The sequence below is a fragment of the Salvelinus namaycush genome, unplaced genomic scaffold, assembly GCF_016432855.1.
Source record: "Salvelinus namaycush isolate Seneca unplaced genomic scaffold, SaNama_1.0 Scaffold154, whole genome shotgun sequence".
NCBI classification, from domain to species: domain Eukaryota; kingdom Metazoa; phylum Chordata; class Actinopteri; order Salmoniformes; family Salmonidae; genus Salvelinus; species Salvelinus namaycush.
The window spans coordinates 17538-40682 of NW_024058275.1; the positions used below are offsets into that span (position 1 = coordinate 17538).

At 50.7% G+C, this 23145-nt stretch overlaps 1 protein-coding gene across 1 annotated transcript in view; it reads right to left on the reverse strand.

Moving 5' to 3' along the window:
* Positions 1–240: 240 nt before the first annotated feature.
* Positions 241–23145, reverse strand: part of LOC120036995 (ribosome biogenesis protein wdr12) — a 37313-nt gene continuing 14408 nt past the window's right edge. The window contains exons 4-13 of the mRNA XM_038983234.1: positions 19423–19529; positions 15546–15661; positions 15214–15368; positions 14802–14847; positions 14582–14673; positions 12131–12271; positions 10467–10572; positions 5189–5321; positions 4856–4928; positions 241–844 (exon numbers count right to left, since the gene is read on the reverse strand). Of these exons, the coding sequence (XP_038839162.1) occupies positions 767–844; positions 4856–4928; positions 5189–5321; positions 10467–10572; positions 12131–12271; positions 14582–14673; positions 14802–14847; positions 15214–15368; positions 15546–15661; positions 19423–19529 (1047 nt within the window). The 3' untranslated portion in view covers positions 241–766. The remainder of the gene's footprint in view (positions 845–4855; positions 4929–5188; positions 5322–10466; positions 10573–12130; positions 12272–14581; positions 14674–14801; positions 14848–15213; positions 15369–15545; positions 15662–19422; positions 19530–23145) is intronic.

Below are 23145 nucleotides of genomic sequence, written 5' to 3' on the forward strand. Positions count from 1 at the left end.
CAACTCAAGTGACTCACAGAAACAGGATATGCAAAGTGTCTGTACTCTGTCCTGTCGCTGTGGGGACGTCTCAACATCACAGGTCAAACCAGTTGGAGGAAAATAATACTTTTAAAAACGTCCGAAGGACACTAACCCCAACCTCACTCAAGGAAGTGCAGGAGAAATATGGAATGTTTTGCGGGCCACATCATGTAGGACTAAAACAAGCATCTTCAAGAATACAACCCTAATAAAAGCTGCAGGAAAATACAAAATATCTTTAATCTGAAAACCTGATGACAGGGTAGTTATTGTATTTAAACACTGGTATATCATGGATGTAGACAGACATTCCGATTAACAACGACAGTGGGAATTATAATGCCACATTATGAACACAGTAGGCCTGTATCTATTCATCTATCCCAAGAGAGGGCAGTATAGAGACCTGCCACTGATGGTGCTCAATACAGTAGTTTAATCTGTAAACGATGTGGCTGCATACATACACAGTATTACATGGAGACTATCTGTATCTTAGAAAACAGTATGTCACTGTGGCTATCTTATATCAGGAAGAACAGCCTCTATCAACACAACTGTAGCAGTTCATAAATACACATGTCTACATCAGGAAAGGCTTTAATCAACAGGCAATACATCAGAGAAATAAAGAGTAACCAAACAAATTATAATTCAGAATAATCACAGACTGGATACCGCATTTCAATAACATCCAATAAAAACACAGGTGCTATATCTGTCTGTCTCCAGTCTGTCTAGTCTACGCTCCAGCGTCTGTCTCGCAGGCTGTGTATCTGTATGTGTACAGTTTGTTGTCAGCTCCTCCACTCAAAATCAACTGCAAAAGGAGAGGAGGTACAACCGTTGGAAGAGACAGAGGGAACACAAAACTTTGAACAGAATACAGGCTAGATGTGTGTTGGTGTCTCTCCAGGTTAATACAGGCTAGATGTGTGTTGGTGTCTCTCCAGGTTAATACAGGCTAGATGTGTGTTGGTGTGTCTCCAGGTTAATACAGGCTAGATGTGTGTTGGTGTGTCTCCAGGTTAATACAGGCTAGATGTGTGTTGGTGTCTCTCCAGGTTAATACAGGCTAGATGTGTGTTGGTGTCTCTCCAGGTTAATACAGGCTAGATGTGTGTTGGTGTCTCTCCAGGTTAATACAGGCTAGATGTGTGTCGGTGTCTCTCCAGGTTAATACAGGCTAGATGTGTGTCGGTGTCTCTCCAGGTTAATACAGGCTAGATGTGTGTCGGTGTCTCTCCAGGTTAATACAGGCTAGATGTGTGTCGGTGTCTCTCCAGGTTAATACAGGCTAGATGTGTGTTGGTGTCTCTCCAGGTTAATACAGGCTAGATGTGTGTCGGTGTCTCTCCAGGTTAATACAGGCTAGATGTGTGTTGGTGTCTCTCCAGGTTAATACAGGCTAGATGTGTGTCGGTGTCTCTCCAGGTTAATACAGACTAGATGTGTGTCGGTGTCTCTCCAGGTTAATAGAGGCTAGATGTGTGTCGGTGTCTCTCCAGGTTAATAGAGGCTAGATGTGTGTCGGTGTCTCTCCAGGTTAATACAGGCTAGATGTGTGTCGGTGTCTCTCCAGGTTAATACAGGCTAGATGTGTGTCGGTGTCTCTCCAGGTTAATACAGGCTAGATGTGTGTCGGTGTCTCTCCAGGTTAATACAGGCTAGATGTGTGTCGGTGTCTCTCCAGGTTAATACAGGCTAGATGTGTGTCGGTGTCTCTCCAGGTTAATACAGGCTAGATGTGTGTCGGTGTCTCTCCAGGTTAATACAGGCTAGATGTGTGTCGGTGTCTCTCCAGGTTAATACAGGCTAGATGTGTGTCGGTGTCTCTCCAGGTTAATACAGGCTAGATGTGTGTCGGTGTCTCTCCAGGTTAATACAGGCTAGATGTGTGTCGGTGTCTCTCCAGGTTAATACAGGCTAGATGTGTGTCGGTGTCTCTCCAGGTTAATACAGGCTAGATGTGTGTCGGTGTCTCTCCAGGTTAATACAGGCTAGATGTGTGTCGGTGTCTCTCCAGGTTAATACAGGCTAGATGTGTGTCGGTGTCTCTCCAGGTTAATACAGGCTAGATGTGTGTTGGTGTCTCTCCAGGTTAATACAGGCTAGATGTGTGTCGGTGTCTCTCCAGGTTAATACAGGCTAGATGTGTGTTGGTGTCTCTCCAGGTTAATACAGGCTAGATGTGTGTTGGTGTCTCTCCAGGTTAATACAGGCTAGATGTGTGTTGGTGTCTCTCCAGGTTAATACAGGCTAGATGTGTGTCGGTGTCTCTCCAGGTTAATACAGGCTAGATGTGTGTCGGTGTCTCTCCAGGTTAATACAGGCTAGATGTGTGTCGGTGTCTCTCCAGGTTAATACAGGCTAGATGTGTGTCGGTGTCTCTCCAGGTTAATACAGGCTAGATGTGTGTCGGTGTCTCTCCAGGTTAATACAGGCTAGATGTGTGTTGGTGTCTCTCCAGGTTAATACAGGCTAGATGTGTGTTGGTGTCTCTCCAGGTTAATACAGGCTAGATGTGTGTCGGTGTCTCTCCAGGTTAATACAGGCTAGATGTGTGTCGGTGTCTCTCCAGGTTAATACAGGCTAGATGTGTGTCGGTGTCTCTCCAGGTTAATACAGGCTAGATGTGTGTCGGTGTCTCCAGGTTAATACAGGCTAGATGTGTGTTGGTGTCTCTCCAGGTTAATACAGGCTAGATGTGTGTCGGTGTCTCCAGGTTAATACAGGCTAGATGTGTGTCGGTGTGTCTCCAGGTTAATACAGGCTAGATGTGTGTCGGTGTCTCTCCAGGTTAATACAGGCTAGATGTGTGTCGGTGTCTCTCCAGGTTAATACAGGCTAGATGTGTGTCGGTGTCTCTCCAGGTTAATACAGGCTAGATGTGTGTCGGTGTCTCTCCAGGTTAATACAGGCTAGATGTGTGTCGGTGTCTCTCCAGGTTAATACAGGCTAGATGTGTGTCGGTGTCTCTCCAGGTTAATACAGGCTAGATGTGTGTCGGTGTCTCTCCAGGTTAATACAGGCTAGATGTGTGTTGGTGTCTCTCCAGGTTAATACAGGCTAGATGTGTGTCGGTGTGTCTCCAGGTTAATACAGGCTAGATGTGTGTCGGTGTGTCTCCAGGTTAATACAGGCTAGATGTGTGTCGGTGTCTCTCCAGGTTAATACAGGCTAGATGTGTGTCGGTGTCTCTCCAGGTTAATAGAGGCTAGATGTGTGTTGGTGTCTCACCAGGTTAATACAGGCTAGATGTGTGTTGGTGTCTCTCCAGGTTAATACAGGCTAGATGTGTGTCGGTGTCTCTCCAGGTTAATACAGGCTAGATGTGTGTCGGTGTCTCTCCAGGTTAATACAGGCTAGATGTGTGTTGGTGTCTCTCCAGGTTAATACAGGCTAGATGTGTGTTGGTGTCTCTCCAGGTTAATACAGGCTAGATGTGTGTTGGTGTCTCTCCAGGTTAATACAGGCTAGATGTGTGTCGGTGTCTCTCCAGGTTAATACAGGCTAGATGTGTGTCGGTGTCTCTCCAGGTTAATACAGGCTAGATGTGTGTCGGTGTCTCTCCAGGTTAATACAGGCTAGATGTGTGTCGGTGTCTCTCCAGGTTAATACAGGCTAGATGTGTGTCGGTGTGTCTCCAGGTTAATACAGGCTAGATGTGTGTCGGTGTCTCTCCAGGTTAATAGAGGCTAGATGTGTGTCGGTGTCTCTCCAGGTTAATACAGGCTAGATGTGTGTTGGTGTCTCTCCAGGTTAATACAGGCTAGATGTGTGTTGGTGTCTCTCCAGGTTAATACAGGCTAGATGTGTGTCGGTGTGTCTCCAGGTTAATACAGGCTAGATGTGTGTCGGTGTCTCTCCAGGTTAATGCAGGCTAGATGTGTGTCGGTGTCTCTCCAGGTTAATGCAGGCTAGATGTGTGTCGGTGTCTCTCCAGGTTAATACAGGCTAGATGTGTGTCGGTGTCTCTCCAGGTTAATACAGGCTAGATGTGTGTCGGTGTCTCTCCAGGTTAATACAGGCTAGATGTGTGTCGGTGTCTCTCCAGGTTAATACAGGCTAGATGTGTGTCGGTGTCTCTCCAGGTTAATACAGGCTAGATGTGTGTCGGTGTGTCTCCAGGTTAATACAGGCTAGATGTGTGTCGGTGTCTCTCCAGGTTAATACAGGCTAGATGTGTGTCGGTGTCTCTCCAGGTTAATACAGGCTAGATGTGTGTCGGTGTCTCTCCAGGTTAATACAGGCTAGATGTGTGTCGGTGTCTCTCCAGGTTAATACAGGCTAGATGTGTGTTGGTGTCTCTCCAGGTTAATACAGGCTAGATGTGTGTCGGTGTCTCTCCAGGTTAATACAGGCTAGATGTGTGTCGGTGTCTCTCCAGGTTAATACAGGCTAGATGTGTGTTGGTGTCTCTCCAGGTTAATACAGGCTAGATGTGTGTTGGTGTCTCTCCAGGTTAATACAGGCTAGATGTGTGTTGGTGTCTCTCCAGGTTAATACAGGCTAGATGTGTGTTGGTGTCTCTCCAGGTTAATAGAGGCTAGATGTGTGTTGGTGTCTCACCAGGTTAATACAGGCTAGATGTGTGTTGGTGTCTCTCCAGGTTAATACAGGCTAGATGTGTGTTGGTGTCTCTCCAGGTTAATACAGGCTAGATGTGTGTTGGTGTCTCTCCAGGTTAATACAGGCTAGATGTGTGTTGGTGTCTCTCCAGGTTAATACAGGCTAGATGTGTGTTGGTGTCTCTCCAGGTTAATACAGGCTAGATGTGTGTTGGTGTCTCTCCAGGTTAATACAGGTTAGATGTGTGCTGGTGTCTCACCCTGCTGTCAGTCCAGTCCACACAGAGCACCTTGTCCTCGTGGGCAGACACATCATACAAAGGGGCCTTGCAGCTGGAACACAAACACACTTTTGTAAACACTAGATCCCCTACCACCCCAGCCTCTACCGCCTAGCACCCCCCAGCCTCTATCCCTTACCCCCCCAGCCTCTATCCCCTACCCCCCCAGCCTCTATCCCTTACTTCCCCAGCCTCTACCACCCCGCCCCTACCACCCCGGCCTCTACCACCCCGGCCCCTACCACCCCGGCCCCTACCACCCCGGCCCCTACCACCCCAGCCCATAACCCCTACATCCCCCAGCATACAGACCTCCTGGTGTCCCAGAGTTTGACCAGGTTGTCGAGGGAACCAGACACCAGCTGGTGCTCATGGGAAGGAGCCCACTTCACCGCTGTGACCCAGCCGCTGTGAGAGGTAAGAGACAGCAACACCAACGACCCGTCTACACAAACAGATAAATACACACCTTATGGAACAGCGGGGACTGTGAAGAGAAACACACGATAATACACGCACTCTACACACACATAGACATGGATGTTGTATTGTAGATATGTGGTAGTAGTGGTCTGAGGTAACACACTTAATGTATTGTAGATATGTGGTAGTAGTGGTCTGAGGTAACACACTTAATGTATTGTAGATATGTGGTAGTAGTGGTCTGAGGTAACACACTTAATGTATTGTAGATATGTGGTAGTAGTGGTCTGAGGTAACACACTTAATGTATTGTAGATATGTGGTAGTAGTGGTCTGAGGTAACACACTTAATGTATTGTAGATATGAGGTAGTAGTGGTCTGAGGTAACACACTTAATGTATTGTAGATATGTGGTAGTAGTGGTCTGAGGGAACACACTTAATGTATTGTAGATATGTGGTAGTAGTGGTCTGAGGTAACACACTTAATGTATTGTAGATATGTGGTAGTAGTGGTCTGAGGTAACACACTTAATGTATTGTAGATATGTGGTAGTAGAGGTCTGAGGTAACACACTTAATGTATTGTAGATATGTGGTAGTAGTGGTCTGAGGTAACACACTTAATGTATTGTAGATATGTGGTAGTAGTGGTCTGAGGGAACACACTTAATGTATTGTAGATATGTGGTAGTAGTGGTCTGAGGTAACACACTTAATGTATTGTAGATATGTGGTAGTAGTGGTCTGAGGTAACACACTTAATGTATTGTAGATATGTGGTAGTAGAGGTCTGAGGTAACACACTTAATGTATTGTAGATATGTGGTAGTAGTGGTCTGAGGTAACACACTTAATGTATTGTAGATATGTGGTAGTAGAGGTCTGAGGTAACACACTTAATGTATTGTAGATATGTGGTAGTAGTGGTCTGAGGTAACACACTTAATGTATTGTAGATATGTGGTAGTAGAGGTCTGAGGTAACACACTTAATGTATTGTAGATATGTGGTAGTAGAGGTCTGAGGTAACACACTTAATGTATTGTAGATATGTGGTAGTAGTGGTCTGAGGGAACACACTTAATGTATTGTAGATATGTGGTAGTAGTGGTCTGAGGTAACACACTTAATGTATTGTAGATATGTGGTAGTAGTGGTCTGAGGTAACACACTTAATGTATTGTAGATATGTGGTAGTAGTGGTCTGAGGGAACACACTTAATGTATTGTAGATATGTGGTAGTAGTGGTCTGAGGTAACACACTTAATGTATTGTAGATATGTGGTAGTAGTGGTCTGAGGTAACACACTTAATGTATTGTAGATATGTGGTAGTAGAGGTCTGAGGTAACACACTTAATGTATTGTAGATATGTGGTAGTAGAGGTCTGAGGTAACACACTTAATGTATTGTAGATATGTGGTAGTAGTGGTCTGAGGTAACACACTTAATGTATTGTAGATATGTGGTAGTAGTGGTCTGAGGTAACACACTTAATGTATTGTAGATATGTGGTAGTAGTGGTCTGAGGTAACACACTTAATGTATTGTAGATATGTGGTAGTAGAGGTCTGAGGGAACACACTTAATGTATTGTAGATATGTGGTAGTAGTGGTCTGAGGTAACACACTTAATGTATTGTAGATATGTGGTAGTAACTAATGGGGATCCATAATAAACCCCAGGAAGAGTAGCTGCTGCCTTGGCAGGAACTAATGGGGATCCATAATAAACCCCAGGAAGAGTAGCTGCTGCCTTGGCAGGAACTAATGGGGATCCATAATAAACCCCAGGAAGAGTAGCTGATGCCTTGACAGGAACTAATGGGGATCCATAATAAACCCCAGGAAGAGTAGCTGCTGCCTTGACAGGAACTAATGGGGATCCATAATAAACCCCAGGAAGAGTAGCTCCTGCCTTGGCAGGAACTAATGGGGATCCATAATAAACCCCAGGAAGAGTAGCTGCTGCCTTGGCAGGAACTAATGGGGATCCATAATAAACCCCAGGAAGAGTAGCTGTTGTCTTGACAGGAACTAATGGGGATCCATAATAAACCCCAGGAAGAGTAGCTGCTGCCTTGGCAGGAACTAATGGGGATCCATAATAAACCCCAGGAAGAGTAGCTGCTGCCTTGGCAGGAACTAATGGGGATCCATAATAAACCCCAGGAAGAGTAGCTGCTGCCTTGGCAGGAACTAATGGGGATCCATAATAAACCCCAGGAAGAGTAGCTGCTGCCTTGGCAACAGCTAATGGGGATCCATAATAAACCCCAGGAAGAGTAGCTGATGCCTTGACAGGAACTAATGGGGATCCATAATAAACCCCAGGAAGAGTAGCTGCTGCCTTGGCAGGAACTAATGGGGATCCATAATAAACCCCAGGAAGAGTAGCTCCTGCCTTGGCAGGAACTAATGGGGATCCGTAATAAACCCCAGGAAGAGTAGCTGCTGCCTTGGCAGGAACTAATGGGGATCCGTAATAAACCCCAGGAAGAGTAGCTGCTGCCTTGGCAGGAACTAACGGGGATCCATAATAAACCCCAGGAAGAGTAGCTGCTGCCTTGGCAGGAACTAACGGGGATCCATAATAAACCCCAGGAAGAGTAGCTGCTGCCTTGGCAGGAACTAATGGGGATCCATAATAAACCCCAGGAAGAGTAGCTGCTGCCTTGGCAGGAACTAATGGGGATCCATAATAAATCCCAGGAAGAGTAGCTGCTGCCTAGACAGGAACTAATGGGGATCGATAATAAACCCCAGGAAGAGTAGCTGCTGCCTTGACAGGAACTAATGGGGATCCATAATAAACCCCAGGAAGAGTAGCTGCTGCCTTGACAGGAACTAATGGGGATCCATAATAAACCCCAGGAAGAGTAGCTGCTGCCTTGGCAGGAACTAATGGGGATCCATAATAAACCCCCGGAAGAGTAGCTGCTGCCTTGGCAGGAACTAATGGGGATCCATAATAAACCCCAGGAAGAGTAGCTGCTGCCTTGGCAGGAACTAATGGGGATCCATAATAAACCCCAGGAAGAGTAGCTGCTGCCTTGGCAGGAACTAATGGGGATCCATAATAAACCCCAGGAAGAGTAGCTGCTGCCTTGGCAGGAACTAATGGGGATCCATAATAAACCCCAGGAAGAGTAGCTGCTGCCTTGGCAGGAACTAATGGGGATCCATAATAAACCCCAGGAAGAGTAGCTGCTGCCTTGGCAGGAACTAATGGGGATCCATAATAAACCCCAGGAAGAGTAGCTGCTGCCTTGGCAGGAACTAATGGGGATCCATAATAAACCCCAGGAAGAGTAGCTGCTGCCTTGGCAGGAACTAATGGGGATCCATAATAAACCCCAGGAAGAGTAGCTGCTGCCTTGGCAGGAACTAATGGGGATCCATAATAAACCCCAGGAAGAGTAGCTGCTGCCTTGGCAGGAACTAATGGGGATCCATAATAAACCCCAGGAAGAGTAGCTGCTGCCTTGGCAGGAACTAATGGGGATCCATAATAAACCCCAGGAAGAGTAGCTGATGCCTTGACAGGAACTAATGGGGATCCATAATAAACCCCAGGAAGAGTAGCTGCTGCCTTGGCAGGAACTAATGGGGATCCATAATAAACCCCAGGAAGAGAAGCTGCTGCCTTGGCAGGAACTAATGGGGATCCATAATAAACCACAGGAAGAGTAGCTGCTGCCTTGGCAGGAACTAACGGGGATCCATAATAAACCCCAGGAAGAGTAGCTGCTGCCTTGGCAGGAACTAACGGGGATCCATAATAAACCCAGGAAGAGTAGCTGCTGCCTTGGCAGGAACTAACGGGGATCCATAATAAACCCCAGGAAGAGTAGCTGCTGCCTTGGCAGGAACTAATGGGGATCCATAATAAACCCCAGGAAGAGTAGCTGCTGCCTTGGCAGGAACTAATGGGGATCCATAATAAACCCCAGGAAGAGTAGCTGCTGCCTTGGCAGGAACTAATGGGGATCCATAATAAACCCCAGGAAGAGTAGCTGCTGCCTTGGCAGGAACTAATGGGGATCCATAATAAACCCCAGGAAGAGTAGCTGCTGCCTTGGCAGGAACTAATGGGGATCCATAATAAATCCCAGGAAGAGTAGCTGCTGCCTTGGCAGGAACTAATGGGGATCCATAATAAATCCCAGGAAGAGTAGCTGCTGCCTTGGCAGGAACTAATGGGGATCCATAATAAATCCCAGGAAGAGTAGCTGCTGCCTTGGCAGGAACTAATGGGGATCCATAATAAACCCCAGGAAGAGTAGCTGCTGCCTTGGCAGGAACTAATGGGGATCCATAATAAACCCCAGGAAGAGTAGCTGCTTGTCCTTGACAGGAACTAATGGGGATCCATAATAAACCCCAGGAAGAGTAGCTGCTGCCTTGGCAGGAACTAATGGGGATCCATAATAAACCCCAGGAAGAGTAGCTGCTGCCTTGGCAGGAACTAATGGGGATCCATAATAAACCCCAGGAAGAGTAGCTGCTGCCTTGGCAGGAACTAATGGGGATCCATAATAAACCCCAGGAAGAGTAGCTGCTGCCTTGGCAGGAACTAACGGGGATCCATAATAAACCCCAGGAAGAGTAGCTGCTGCCTTGGCAGGAACTAATGGGGATCCATAATAAACCTCAGGAAGAGTAGCTGCTGCCTTGGCAGGAACTAATGGGGATCCATAATAAACCCAGGAAGAGTAGCTGCTGCCTTGGCAGGAACTAATGGGGATCCATAATAAATCCCAGGAAGAGTAGCTGCTGCCTTGGCAGGAACTAATGGGGATCCATAATAAACCCCAGGAAGAGTAGCTGCTGCCTTGGCAGGAACTAATGGGGATCCATAATAAACCCCAGGAAGAGTAGCTGCTGTCTTGGCAGGAACTAATGGGGATCCATAATAAACCTCAGGAAGAGTAGCTGCTGCCTTGGCAGGAACTAATGGGGATCCATAATAAACCCCAGGAAGAGTAGCTGCTGCCTTGGCAGGAACTAATGGGGATCCATAATAAACCCCAGGAAGAGTAGCTGCTGCCTTGGCAGGAACTAATGGGGATCCATAATAAATCCACTCACGTAAGAGAGACGTTCTAATGTACATTGGAAAGTGCACAGAGATGTTTAAATGAAGTTTGATGTAGTTGTGACCTTTGGAGCGAGGGTCCCACAGCCGGATGTGTCTGTCAGTGCTGCCAGAGGCCAGGCGACGAGACAGTGGAGAGTAGGAGATGTGGTTAAACACCTTACTGCCCGTCTATAGATAAGAAGAGAAGGGGAGATTAACCAATCAGTCATCAATTAAGAGGTTGTGAGGGGTGTGGTCTAGAGAGTCTCTCACCAGTGTGGTCTGGGGTTAGAGTCTCTCACCAGTGTGGTCTGGGGTTAGAGTCTCTCACCAGTGTGGTCTGGGGTTAGAGTCTCTCACCAGTGTGGTCTAGGGTTAGAGTCTCTCACCAGTGTGGTCTAGAGAGTCTCTCACCAGTGTGGTCTAGGGTTAGAGTCTCTCACCAGTGTGGTCTAGAGAGTCTCTCACCAGTGTGGTCTAGGGTTAGAGTCTCTCACCAGTGTGGTCTAGGGTTAGAGTCTCTCACCAGTGTGGTCTGGAGTTAGAGTCTCTCACCAGTGTGGTCTAGAGAGTCTCTCACCAGTGTGGTCTAGGGTTAGAGTCTCTCACCAGTGTGGTCTGGGGTTAGAGTCTCTCACCAGTGTGGTCTGGGGTTAGAGTCTCTCACCAGTGTTGTCTGGGGTTAGAGTCTCTCACCAGTGTGGTCTGGGGTTAGAGTCTCTCACCAGTGTGGTCTAGGGTTAGAGTCTCTCACCAGTGTGGTCTAGGGTTACAGTCTCTCACCAGTGTGGTCTGGGGTTAGAGTCTCTCACCAGTGTGGTCTGGGGTTAGAGTCTCTCACCAGTGTGGTCTGGGGTTAGAGTCTCTCACCAGTGTGGTCTAGGGTTAGAGTCTCTCACCAGTGTGGTCTAGGGTTAGAGTCTCTCACCAGTGTGGTCTAGGGTTACAGTCTCTCACCAGTGTGGTCTGGGGTTAGAGTCTCTCACCAGTGTGGTCTGGGGTTAGAGTCTCTCACCAGTGTGGTCTGGGGTTAGAGTCTCTCACCAGTGTGGTCTGGGGTTAGAGTCTCTCACCAGTGCGGTCTGGGGTTAGAGTCTCTCACCAGTGTGGTCTAGGGTTAGAGTCTCTCACCAGTGTGGTCTAGAGAGTCTCTCACCAGTGTGGTCTAGGGTTAGAGTCTCTCACCAGTGTGGTCTAGGGTTAGAGTCTCTCACCAGTGTGGTCTAGAGTCTCTCACCAGTGTGGTCTAGGGTTAGAGTCTCTCACCAGTGTGGTCTAGAGTCTCTCACCAGTGTGGTCTAGGGTTAGAGTCTCTCACCAGTGTGGTCTAGGGTTAGAGTCTCTCACCAGTGTGGTCTAGGGTTAGAGTCTCTCACCAGTGTGGTCTAGGGTTAGAGTCTCTCACCAGTGTGGTCTAGGGTTAGAGTCTCTCACCAGTGTGGTCTAGGGTTAGAGTCTCTCACCAGTGTGGTCTAGGGTTAGAGTCTCTCACCAGTGTGGTCTAGGGTTAGAGTCTCTCACCAGTGCGGTCTGGGGTTAGAGTCTCTCACCAGTGTGGTCTAGGGTTAGAGTCTCTCACCAGTGTGGTCTGGGGTTAGAGTCTCTCACCAGTGTGGTCTGGGGTTAGAGTCTCTCACCAGTGTGGTCTGGGGTTAGAGTCTCTCACCAGTGTGGTCTAGGGTTAGAGTCTCTCACCAGTGCGGTCTAGAGTCTCTCACCAGTGTGGTCTAGGGTTAGAGTCTCTCACCAGTGTGGTCTTCATGCTTCCGGTCTCGGCGTCCCAGAGGCGGATGGTGTGGTCCCAGGATGCACTGCAAATCTCCTCGCTGTCCAACCAGAGGGCAGACGACACTGCCTCGTTGTGACCAGACAAAGTCATGAGGGGTGTCTAGAAGAGGAAGATTTTATGTTTTCTATTTAACCAGATAGGCTAGTTGAGAACAAGTTCTCATTTACAACTGCGACCTGGCCAAGATAAAGCAAAGCAGTTCGACACAAACAACAACACAGAGTTACACATGGAGTAAAACAAACATACAGTCAATAATACAGTAGAAAAAGTCTATATACAGTGTGGGCAAATGAGGTGAGATAAGGGAGGTAAGGCAATAAATAGGCCATGGTGACGAAGTAATTACAATATAGCGATTAAACACTGCAATGGTAGATGTGCAGAAGATGAATGTGCAAGTAGAGATACTGGGGTGCAAAGGAGCAAGATAAATAAACACAGTATGGGGGTGAGGTAGTTGGATGGGCTGTTTACAGATGGGCTATGTACAGGTGCAGTGATCTGCTCTGACAGCTGGTACTTAAAGATAGTGAGGGAGATATGAGTCTCCAGCTTCAGTGATTTTTGCAGTTTGTTCCAGTCATTGGCAGCAGAGAACTGGAAGGAAAGGCGGCCGAAGGAGGAATTGGCTTTGGGGGTGACCAGTGAGATATACCTGCTGGAGCGCGTGCTACGGGTGGGTGCTGCTATGGTGACCAGTGAACTGAGATAAGGTGGGGCTTTACCTAGCAAAGACTTGTAGATGACCTGGAGCCAGTGGGTTTGGCGACGAGTATGAAGCGAAGGCCAGCCAACGAGACCATACAGGTCGCAGTGGTGGGTAGTATATGGGGCTTTGGTGACAAAACGGATGGCACTGTGATAGACTGCATCCAATTTGTTGAGTAGAGTGTTGGAGGCTATTTTGTAAATGATGGTGGGTAGTATATGGGGCTTTGGTTCAGATGATTAATACTATGATACACTACTGACCAACTGGAGCCCTGGGAGCCCCTAACCCTGGATAACACCGCGAGGGAGCCCCTAACCCTGGATAACACCGCGAGGGAGCCCCTAACCCTGGATAACACCACGAGGGAGCCCCTAACCCTGGATAACACCGCGAGGGAGCCCCTAACCCTGGATAACACCACGAGGGAGCCCCTAACCCTGGATAACACCGCGAGGGAGCCCCTAACCCTGGATAACACCGCGAGGGAGCCCCTAACCCTGGATAACACCGCGAGGGAGCCCCTAACCCTAGATAACATCGCGAGGGAGCCCCTAACCCTGGATAACATCGCGAGGGAGCCCCTAACCCTGGATAACACCGCGAGGGAGCCCCTAACCCTGGATAACACCGCGAGGGAGCCCCTAACCCTGGATAACACCGCGAGGGAGCCCCTAACCCTGGATAACACCGCGAGGGAGCCCCTAACCCTGGATAACACCGCGAGGGAGCCCCTAACCCTGGATAACACCGCGAGGGAGCCCCTAACCCTGGATAACACCGCGAGGGAGCCCCTAACCCTGGATAACACCGCGAGGGAGCCCCTAACCCTGGATAACACCACGAGGGAGCCCCTAACCCTGGATAACACCACGAGGAAGCCCCTAACCCTGGATAACACCACGAGGAAGCCCCTAACCCTGGATAACACCACGGGGGAGCCCCTAACCCTGGATAACACCACGAGGAAGCCCCTAACCCTGGATAACACCACGGAGGAGCCCCTAACCCTGGATAACATCATGAGGGGCTGCTCTCCTCACCCTGGTCAGTCTGATAGGGTTAGTCTGGGTCAGGCTGCTCTCCTCACCCTGGTCAGTCTGATAGGGTTAGTCTGGGTTAGGCTGCTCTCCTCACCCTGGTCAGTCTGATAGGGTTAGTCTGGGTTAGTCTGGGTTAGGCTGCTCTCCTCACCCTGGTCAGTCTGATAGGGTTAGTCTGGGTTAGGCTGCTCTCCTCACCCTGGTCAGTCTGATAGGGTTAGTCTGGGTTAGTCTGGGTCAGGCTGCTCTCCTCACCCTGGTCAGTCTGATAGGGTTAGTCTGGGTTAGTCTGGGTTAGGCTGCTCTCCTCACCCTGGTCAGTCTGATAGGGTTAGTCTGGGTTAGTCTGGGTCAGGCTGCTCTCCTCACCCTGGTCAGTCTGATAGGGTTAGTCTGGGTTAGTCTGGGTCAGGCTGCTCTCCTCACCCTGGTCAGTCTGATAGGGTTAGTCTGGGTTAGTCTGGGTTAGTCTGGGTCAGGCTGCTCTCCTCACCCTGGTCAGTCTGATAGGGTTAGTCTGGGTCAGGCTGCTCTCCTCACCCTGGTCAGTCTGATAGGGTTAGTCTGGGTTAGTCTGGGTCAGGCTGCTCTCCTCACCCTGGTCAGTCTGATAGGGTTAGTCTGGGTTAGTCTGGGTCAGGCTGCTCTCCTCACCCTGGTCAGTCCCAGCTGTTCAGTCTTCTGTTTCTTTCTGGGTCTGCTGGGAGGCTCCTCTACCTCCTCCTCCTCCTCCTCCTCTGTGGCCACTGGCAGGACAACAGTCAGCAGGGAAACACAGGAGATACATAGTTAACATGGTTACTACAGATACTATATATACACATGGAGCTGGAAACTAATCTCACTCCATTATCATCCCAGAGTCCAATAGTACCTGCTGACCAGATCTTCAGCATCTTGTCCCAGGAACCACTGCAGAACTGAGAGGAATGAAGACAAAAATACATCTATTAGTTCCTGAGCAGTGATGTTGACAGCTGCATATCCCCCCGTCTTCTTCTCCTCCCCCCCATGTCTCCTCCCCGATGTCTCCTCCTCCTCCCCCCGTCTTCTCCCCCATGTCTCCTCCTCCTTCCCGTCTTCTCCTCCCTCCCCCCGTCTCCTCCCTCCCCCCCCCCCGTCTTCTCCTCCTCCTCCTCTCCCCCCCTTCTCCTCCTCCTCCCCCCCGTCTTCTCCTCCTCTCCCACCCGTCTTCTCCTCCTCTCCCCCCCCGTCTCCTCCTCCTCCGCCCCCCCATCTTCTTCTCCTCGTCTCCTCCCCCCCGTCTTCTCCTCCTCCCCTGTCACCTTAGTGCGTGTGGGATCCGTGGCGATAGTGTCAACACTCCCAGCGTGTCCACGGCAACAGTGTCTAGCTTTCAGCTTGTTCCTCTCAGAGTTCCACTCCCACAGCAGAATGGTTTGGTCCAGAGAGGCCGTGAGCAGCAGGGAGGTCAGGCCATCTAGGCAAACATAGGGGTGTCAGGATAAGACGATCAAGACCAGGGTTCCCCAACAGGCGGCCCTCAGGCTGAATTTGGCCCCCAGGTGATTTTATTTGTCCCCCCCAAGTTAGAAATAAAATAAAATGTAAAAACACCAGCAAATCAGCTCCAAGTGACCCAGACCCTCCCCCTCACCTCTCTTGACCCAGGCCACGTCCTTCACCACGTCCGTGTGTCCGGCCACCGTCATCACAGCCTTGCCCTCCAGAGACCAGATCCTGGCCGTCTTATCGTAGGAACCCGTCAGGATCCTGGAGCAGACATCATTAACATCGGGTATCTGGGTTAGGGTCTCTGGCAGAGGTGTGGACTCTGGTCAGACTCGAGTGACAAATGTGGTGACTTGCAACTCGACTTTGACACCAATGACTCGGGACTTAACTTGGACTTGAGCCTTTTGACTCGACCTGACACCCTCCCCAAGCCCAAATAATAAAAGCGATGCTATTAAAATAAGTGTGCAGGGCAACAACTCTTCATTTAACGGATTACAGTTTGAATCGGACAGCAGCCAATCAAATTGTGCCAGCTGAGAAAAAGTTGCGCGTGGCAGTACAGAGGAACGTCGGCGGGTGGATTCAGACGGAGCCTTTGGAAAGATGATCCCCAAAATGATGACGTTCGGATATGAAGACGACACTGTAGTCAACAAAAAACGGATTGCAACTTGCAAAACACGCGGGAAGAAAATGACAGACGGAGGCGCAACAACTTCCAACTTTATTCGACATTTGAAGCTGCACCAAGAACGGTAAGTCGTGGCTAATATAGCCGACAGCTATATATAACTTTGCTAGTGTAGCATGTAGGCTAACGTAACGTTAAATCAATGAGCCTCCACACAGTCAGTCAGTGCGGGAACGTGATCATTGCACCAAAGACTGAGCTACAACTGACCAGGCAGTAAATCCTGCCCGATGTTACTGCTGTTCCTGAAACCATTGGCATACGTTAGCCTACTGTAACCACACAGAGAGGGTGTGTGTGTGTGTGTGTGTGTGTGCGTGTTAAGGTTGTGCGATTGTGTACAAGCCTACATCGCCCGATTGCGCCACATAGCGATCCTCGAAAGTCGATCGCAATGGGGTGGGGCGGGTCTTTCTCATGGCTACCCATGTATTTCCATGGAAATATAAAGTTTATTTGGAAAGTAATACATATATATATTTTTAAAAGCATTCATGATTTGCGTAAATGTAAGATCCTAACTATTACTCTGGTTAAAATATGAAATAGTATTACATTAGCACATTAGCACTCGAGACTAAAAGTTTAGGACTTGAGACTTGCCGCTCTTTTTTTATTTATTTATTAATTTTTTTACCCCCTTTTCTCCCAATTTTCGTGGTATCCAATTGCTAGTAATTACTATCTTGTCTCATCGCTACAACTCCCGTACAGGCTCGGGAGAGACGAAGGTCGAAAGCCATGCGTCCTCCGAAACACAACCCAACCAAGCCGCACTGCTTCTTAACACAGCGCACCTCCATCCCGGAAGCCAGCCGCACCGATGTGTCGGAGGAAACACTGTGCACCTGGTGACCTTGGTTAGCGTGCACTGCGCTCGGCCCGCCACAGGAGTTGCTTGTGTGCGATTAGACAAGGATATCCCTACCGGCCAAACCCTCCCTAACCCGGACGACGCTAGGCCAATTGTGCGTCGCCCCACGGACCTCCCGGTCGCGGCCGGCTGCGACAGAGCCTGGGCGCGAACCCAGAGTCTCTGGTGGCGCAGCTAGCGCTGCGATGCAGTGCCCTAGACCACTGCGCCACCCGGGAGGCTGAGACTTGCCGCTCTTGACTCGGACTTGCCTGTGTTGACTTGGGACTTGAGTGCTAAGTCTTGAGACTTACTTGTGACTTGTAAAACAATGACTCTGGCTCTGGGTTAGGGTCTCTGGGTTAGGGTCTCTTACCATTCAGAGTCTGGGTTAGACGTCATGTCTCTTACCATTCAGAGTCTGGGTTAGGGTCTCTTACCATTCAGAGTCTGGGTTAGACGTCATGTCTCTTACCATTCAGAGTCTGGGTTAGGGTCTCTTACCATTCAGAGTCTGGGTTAGGGTCTCTGGGTTAGGGTCTCTACCATTCAGAGTCTGGGTTAGACGTCATGTCTCTTACCATTCAGAGTCTGGGTTAGGGTCTCCAGAGCCTGGGTTAGGGTCTCTCTGGGTTAGGGTCTCTACCATTCAGTCTGGGTTAGACGTCATGTCTCTTACCATTCAGAGTCTGGGTTAGGGTCTCTTACCATTCAGTCTGGGTTAGGGTCTCTGGGTTAGGGTCTCTGGGTTAGGGTCTCTTACCATTCAGAGTCTGGGTTAGGGTCTCTTACCATTCAGAGTCTGGGTTAGGGTCTCTGGGTTAGGGTCTCTTACCATTCAGAGTCTGGGTTAGGGTCTCTGGGTTAGGGTCTCTTACCATTCAGAGTCTGGGTTAGGGTCTCTGGGTTAGGGTCTCTACCATTCAGAGTCTGGGTTAGGGTCTCTTACCATTCAGAGTCTGGGTTAGGGTCTCTACCATTCAGAGTCTGGGTTAGGGTCTCTTACCATTCAGAGTCTGGGTTAGGGTCTCTTACCATTCAGAGTCTGGGTTAGGGTCTCTTACCATTCAGAGTCTGGGTTAGGGTCTCTTACCATTCAGAGTCTGGGTTAGGGTCTCTTACCATTCAGTCTGGGTTAGACGTCATGTCTCTTACCATTCAGAGTCTGGGTTAGGGTCTCTGGGTTAGGGTCTCTGGGTTAGGGTCTCTTACCATTCAGAGTCTGGGTTAGGGTCTCTTACCATTCAGAGTCTGGGTTAGGGTCTCTTACCATTCAGAGTCTGGGTTAGGGTCTCTTACCATTCAGAGTCTGGGTTAGGGTCTCTTACCATTCAGTCTGGGTTAGACGTCATGTCTCTTACCATTCAGAGTCTGGGTTAGGGTCTCTTACCATTCAGAGTCTGGGTTAGGGTCTCCAGAGCCTGGGTTAGGGTCTCTACCATTCAGAGTCTGGGTTAGGGTCTCTTACCATTCAGAGTCTGGGTTAGGGTCTCTACCATTCAGAGTCTGGGTTAGGGTCTCTTACCATTCAGAGTCTGGGTTAGGGTCTCTTACCATTCAGAGTCTGGGTTAGGGTCTCTGGGTTAGGGTCTCTTACCATTCAGAGTCTGGGTTAGGGTCTCTGGGTTAGGGTCTCTTACCATTCAGAGTCTGGGTTAGGGTCTCTGGGTTAGGGTCTCTTACCATTCAGAGTCTGGGTTAGGGTCTCTTACCATTCAGAGTCTGGGTTAGGGTCTCTTACCATTCAGAGTCTGGGTTAGACGTCATGTCTCTTACCATTCAGAGTCTGGGTTAGGGTCTCTTACCATTCAGAGTCTGGGTTAGGGTCTCTTACCATTCAGAGTCTGGGTTAGGGTCTCTGGGTTAGGGTCTCTGGGTTAGGGTCTCTGGGTTAGGGTCTCTGGGTTAGGGTCTCTACCATTCAGAGTCTGGGTTAGGGTCTCTTACCATTCAGAGTCTGGGTTAGACGTCATGTCTCTTACCATTCAGAGTCTGGGTTAGACGTCATGTCTCTTACCATTCAGAGTCTGGGTTAGACGTCATGTCTCTTACCATTCAGAGTCTGGGTTAGACGTCATGTCTCTTACCATTCAGAGTCTGGGTTAGACGTCATGTCTCTTACCATTCAGAGTCTGGGTTAGACGTCATGTCTCTTACCATTCAGAGTCTGGGTTAGACGTCATGTCTCTTACCATTCAGAGTCTGGGTTAGACGTCATGTCTCTTACCATTCAGAGTCTGGGTTAGACGTCATGTCTCTTACCATTCAGAGTCTGGGTTAGACGTCATGTCTCTTACCATTCAGAGTCTGGGTTAGACGTCATGTCTCTTACCATTCAGAGTCTGGGTTAGACGTCATGTCTCTTACCATTCAGAGTCTGGGTTAGACGTCATGTCTCTTACCATTCAGAGTCTGGGTTAGACGTCATGTCTCTTACCATTCAGAGTCTGGGTTAGACGTCATGTCTCTTACCATTCAGAGTCTGCCTCCACTGAGCTGATCCAGTCATCATGCATCATACACTCCTCTGGTTGGGGAGCGGTGAACCTCTCCACATACTCTATCTCCACCACGTCTTCCTGTAACACACACACAAAACACACTTCAAGTCATATTGGCATACTAAGCAGGCTACCCGTAAACTCTACTGTCCAGAGGTCCTCCTACCGTCCAGAGGGGGCTACCCGTAAACTCTACTGTCCAGAGGTCCTCCTACTGTCCAGAGGGGGCTACTACTGTCCAGAGGGGGCTACTACTGTCCAGAGGTCCTCCTACCGTCCAGAGGGGGCTACCCGTAAACCCTACCGTCCAGAGGTCCTCCTACTGTCCAGAGGGGGCTACTACTGTCCAGAGGGGGCTACTACTGTCCAGAGGGGGCTACTACTGTCCAGAGGGGGCTACTACTGTCCAGAGGGGGCTACTACCGTCCAGAGGGGGTTACTACCGTCCAGAGGTCCTCCTACCGTCCAGAGGGGGCTACTACCGTCCAGAGGGGGCTACTACCGTCCAGAGGGGGCTACCCGTAAACTCTACCGTCCAGAGGTCCTCCTACTGTCCAGAGGGGGCTACTACTGTCCAGAGGGGGCTACTACTGTCCAGAGGGGGCTACTACCGTCCAGAGGGGGCTACTACTGTCCAGAGGTCCTCCTACTGTCCAGAGGGGGCTACTACTGTCCAGAGGGGGCTACTACTGTCCAGAGGGGGCTACCCGTAAACTCTACCGTCCAGAGGTCCTCCTACTGTCCAGAGGGGGCTACTACTGTCCAGAGGTCCTCCTACCGTCCAGAGGGGGCTACCCGTAAACTCTACTGTCAAGAGGTCCTACTACTGTCCAGAGGGGGCTACTCGTAAACCCTACTGTCCAGAGGTCCTACTACTGTCCAGAGGTCCTCCTCTAGAGGGGGCTACGCGTAAACCCTACTGTCCAGAGGTCCTACTACTGTCCAGAGGTCCTACTACTGTCCAGAGGTCCTCCTCTAGAGGGGGCTACTTGTAAACTCTACTGTCCAGAGGTCCTCCTCTAGAGGGGGCTACTACCGTCCAGAGGGGGCTACTACCGTCCAGAGGGGGCTACTCGTAAACCCTACTGTCCAGAGGTCCTCCTACCGTCCAGAGGGGGCTACCCGTAAACTCTACTGTCCAGAGGTCCTCCTACCGTCCAGAGGGGGCTACTCGTAAACTCTACTGTCCAGAGGTCCTCCTACCGTCCAGAGGGGGCTACCCGTAAACTCTACTGTCCAGAGGTCCTACTACTGTCCAGAGGTCCTCCTACTGTCCAGAGGGGGCTACGCGTAAACCCTACTGTCCAGAGGTCCTACTACTGTCCAGAGGGGGCTACTCGTAAACCCTACCGTCCAGAGGTCCTACTACCGTCCAGAGGTCCTACTACCGTCCAGAGGTCCTACTACCGTCCAGAAGTCCTACTACCGTCCAGAGGTCCTCCTACTGTCCAGAGGGGGCTACTACTGTCCAGAGGGGGCTACTACTGTCCAGAGGGGGCTACCCGTAAACTCTACCGTCCAGAGGTCCTCCTACTGTCCAGAGGGGGCTACTACTGTCCAGAGGTCCTCCTACCGTCCAGAGGGGGCTACCCGTAAACTCTACTGTCCAGAGGTCCTACTACTGTCCAGAGGGGGCTACTCGTAAACCCTACTGTCCAGAGGTCCTACTACTGTCCAGAGGTCCTCCTCTAGAGGGGGCTACTCGTAAACTCTACTGTCCAGAGGTCCTCCTCTAGAGGGGGCTACTACCGTCCAGAGGGGGCTACTACCGTCCAGAGGGGGCTACTCGTAAACCCTACTGTCCAGAGGTCCTCCTACCGTCCAGAGGGGGCTACCCGTAAACTCTACTGTCCAGAGGTCCTCCTACCGTCCAGAGGGGGCTACTCGTAAACTCTACTGTCCAGAGGTCCTCCTACCGTCCAGAGGGGGCTACCCGTAAACTCTACTGTCCAGAGGTCCTACTACTGTCCAGAGGGGGCTACTCGTAAACCCTACCGTCCAGAGGTCCTACTACCGTCCAGAGGTCCTACTACCGTCCAGAGGTCCTACTACCGTCCAGTGGTCCTCCTACTGTCCAGAGGGGGCTACGCGTAAACCCTACTGTCCAGAGGTCCTACTACTGTCCAGAGGTCCTACTACTGTCCAGAGGGGGCTACGCGTAAACCCTACTGTCCAGAGGTCCTACTACTGTCCAGAGGTCCTACTACTGTCCAGAGGTCCTACTACCGTCCAGAGGGGGCTACTACCGTCCAGAGGTCCTACTACCGTCCAGAGGGGGCTACTACCGTCCAGAGGGGGCTACTACCGTCCAGAGGGGGCTACTACCGTCCAGAGGGGGCTACTACCGTCCAGAGGGGGTTACTACCGTCCAGAGGGGGTTACTACCGTCCAGAGGGGGCTACTACCGTCCAGAGGGGGTTACTACCGTCCAGAGGGGGCTACTACCGTCCAGAGGGTGCTACTACCGTCCAGAGGGGGCTACTACCGTCCAGAGGGGGTTACTACCGTCCAGAGGTCCTACTACCGTCCAGAGGGGGTTACTACCGTCCAGAGGGGGCTACTACCGTCCAGAGGGGGCTACTACCGTCCAGAGGGGGCTACTACCGTCCAGAGGGGGTTACTACCGTCCAGAGGTCCTACTACCGTCCAGAGGGGGCTACTACCGTCCAGAGGTCCTACTACTGTCAAGAGGGGGCTACTACCGTCCAGAGGGGGCTACTACCGTCCAGAGGGGGCTACTACCGTCCAGAGGGGGCTACTACCGTCCAGAGGTCCTACTACCGTCCAGAGGGGGCTACTACCGTCCAGAGGGGGCTACTACCGTCCAGAGGGGGCTACTACCGTCCAGAGGGGGTTACTACCGTCCAGAGGGGGCTACTACCGTCCAGAGGGGGCTACTACCGTCCAGAGGGGGCTACTACCGTCCAGAGGGGGCTACTACCGTCCAGAGGGGGCTACTACCGTCCAGAGGGGGCTACTACCGTCCAGAGGGTCCTACTACCGTCCAGAGGGTCCTACTACCGTCCAGAGGGTCCTACTACCGTCCAGAGGGTCCTACTACCGTCCAGAGGGGGCTACTACCGTCCAGAGGGGGCTACTACCGTCCAGAGGGGGCTACTACCGTCCAGAGGGGGCTACTACCGTCCAGAGGGGGCTACTACCGTCCAGAGGGGGCTACTACCGTCCAGAGGGGGCTACTACCGTCCAGAGGGTCCTACTACCGTCCAGAGGGGGCTACTACCGTCCAGAGGGGGCTACTACCGTCCAGAGGTCCTACTACCGTCCAGAGGGTCCTACTACCGTCCAGAGGGGGTTACTACCGTCCAGAGGGGGCTACTACCGTCCAGAGGGGGCTACTACCGTCCAGAGGGGGCTACTACCGTCCAGAGGGGGCTACTACCGTCCAGAGGGGGCTACTACCGTCCAGAGGGGGCTACTACCGTCCAGAGGGGGTTACTACCGTCCAGAGGGGGCTACTACCGTCCAGAGGGGGCTACTACCGTCCAGAGGGGGCTACTACCGTCCAGAGGGGGTTACTACCGTCCAGAGGGGGCTACTACCGTCCAGAGGGGGCTACTACCGTCCAGAGGGGGCTACTACCGTCCAGAGGGGGCTACTACCGTCCAGAGGGGGCTACTACCGTCCAGAGGAGGTTACTACCGTCCAGAGGTCCTACTACTGTCCAGAGGTCCTA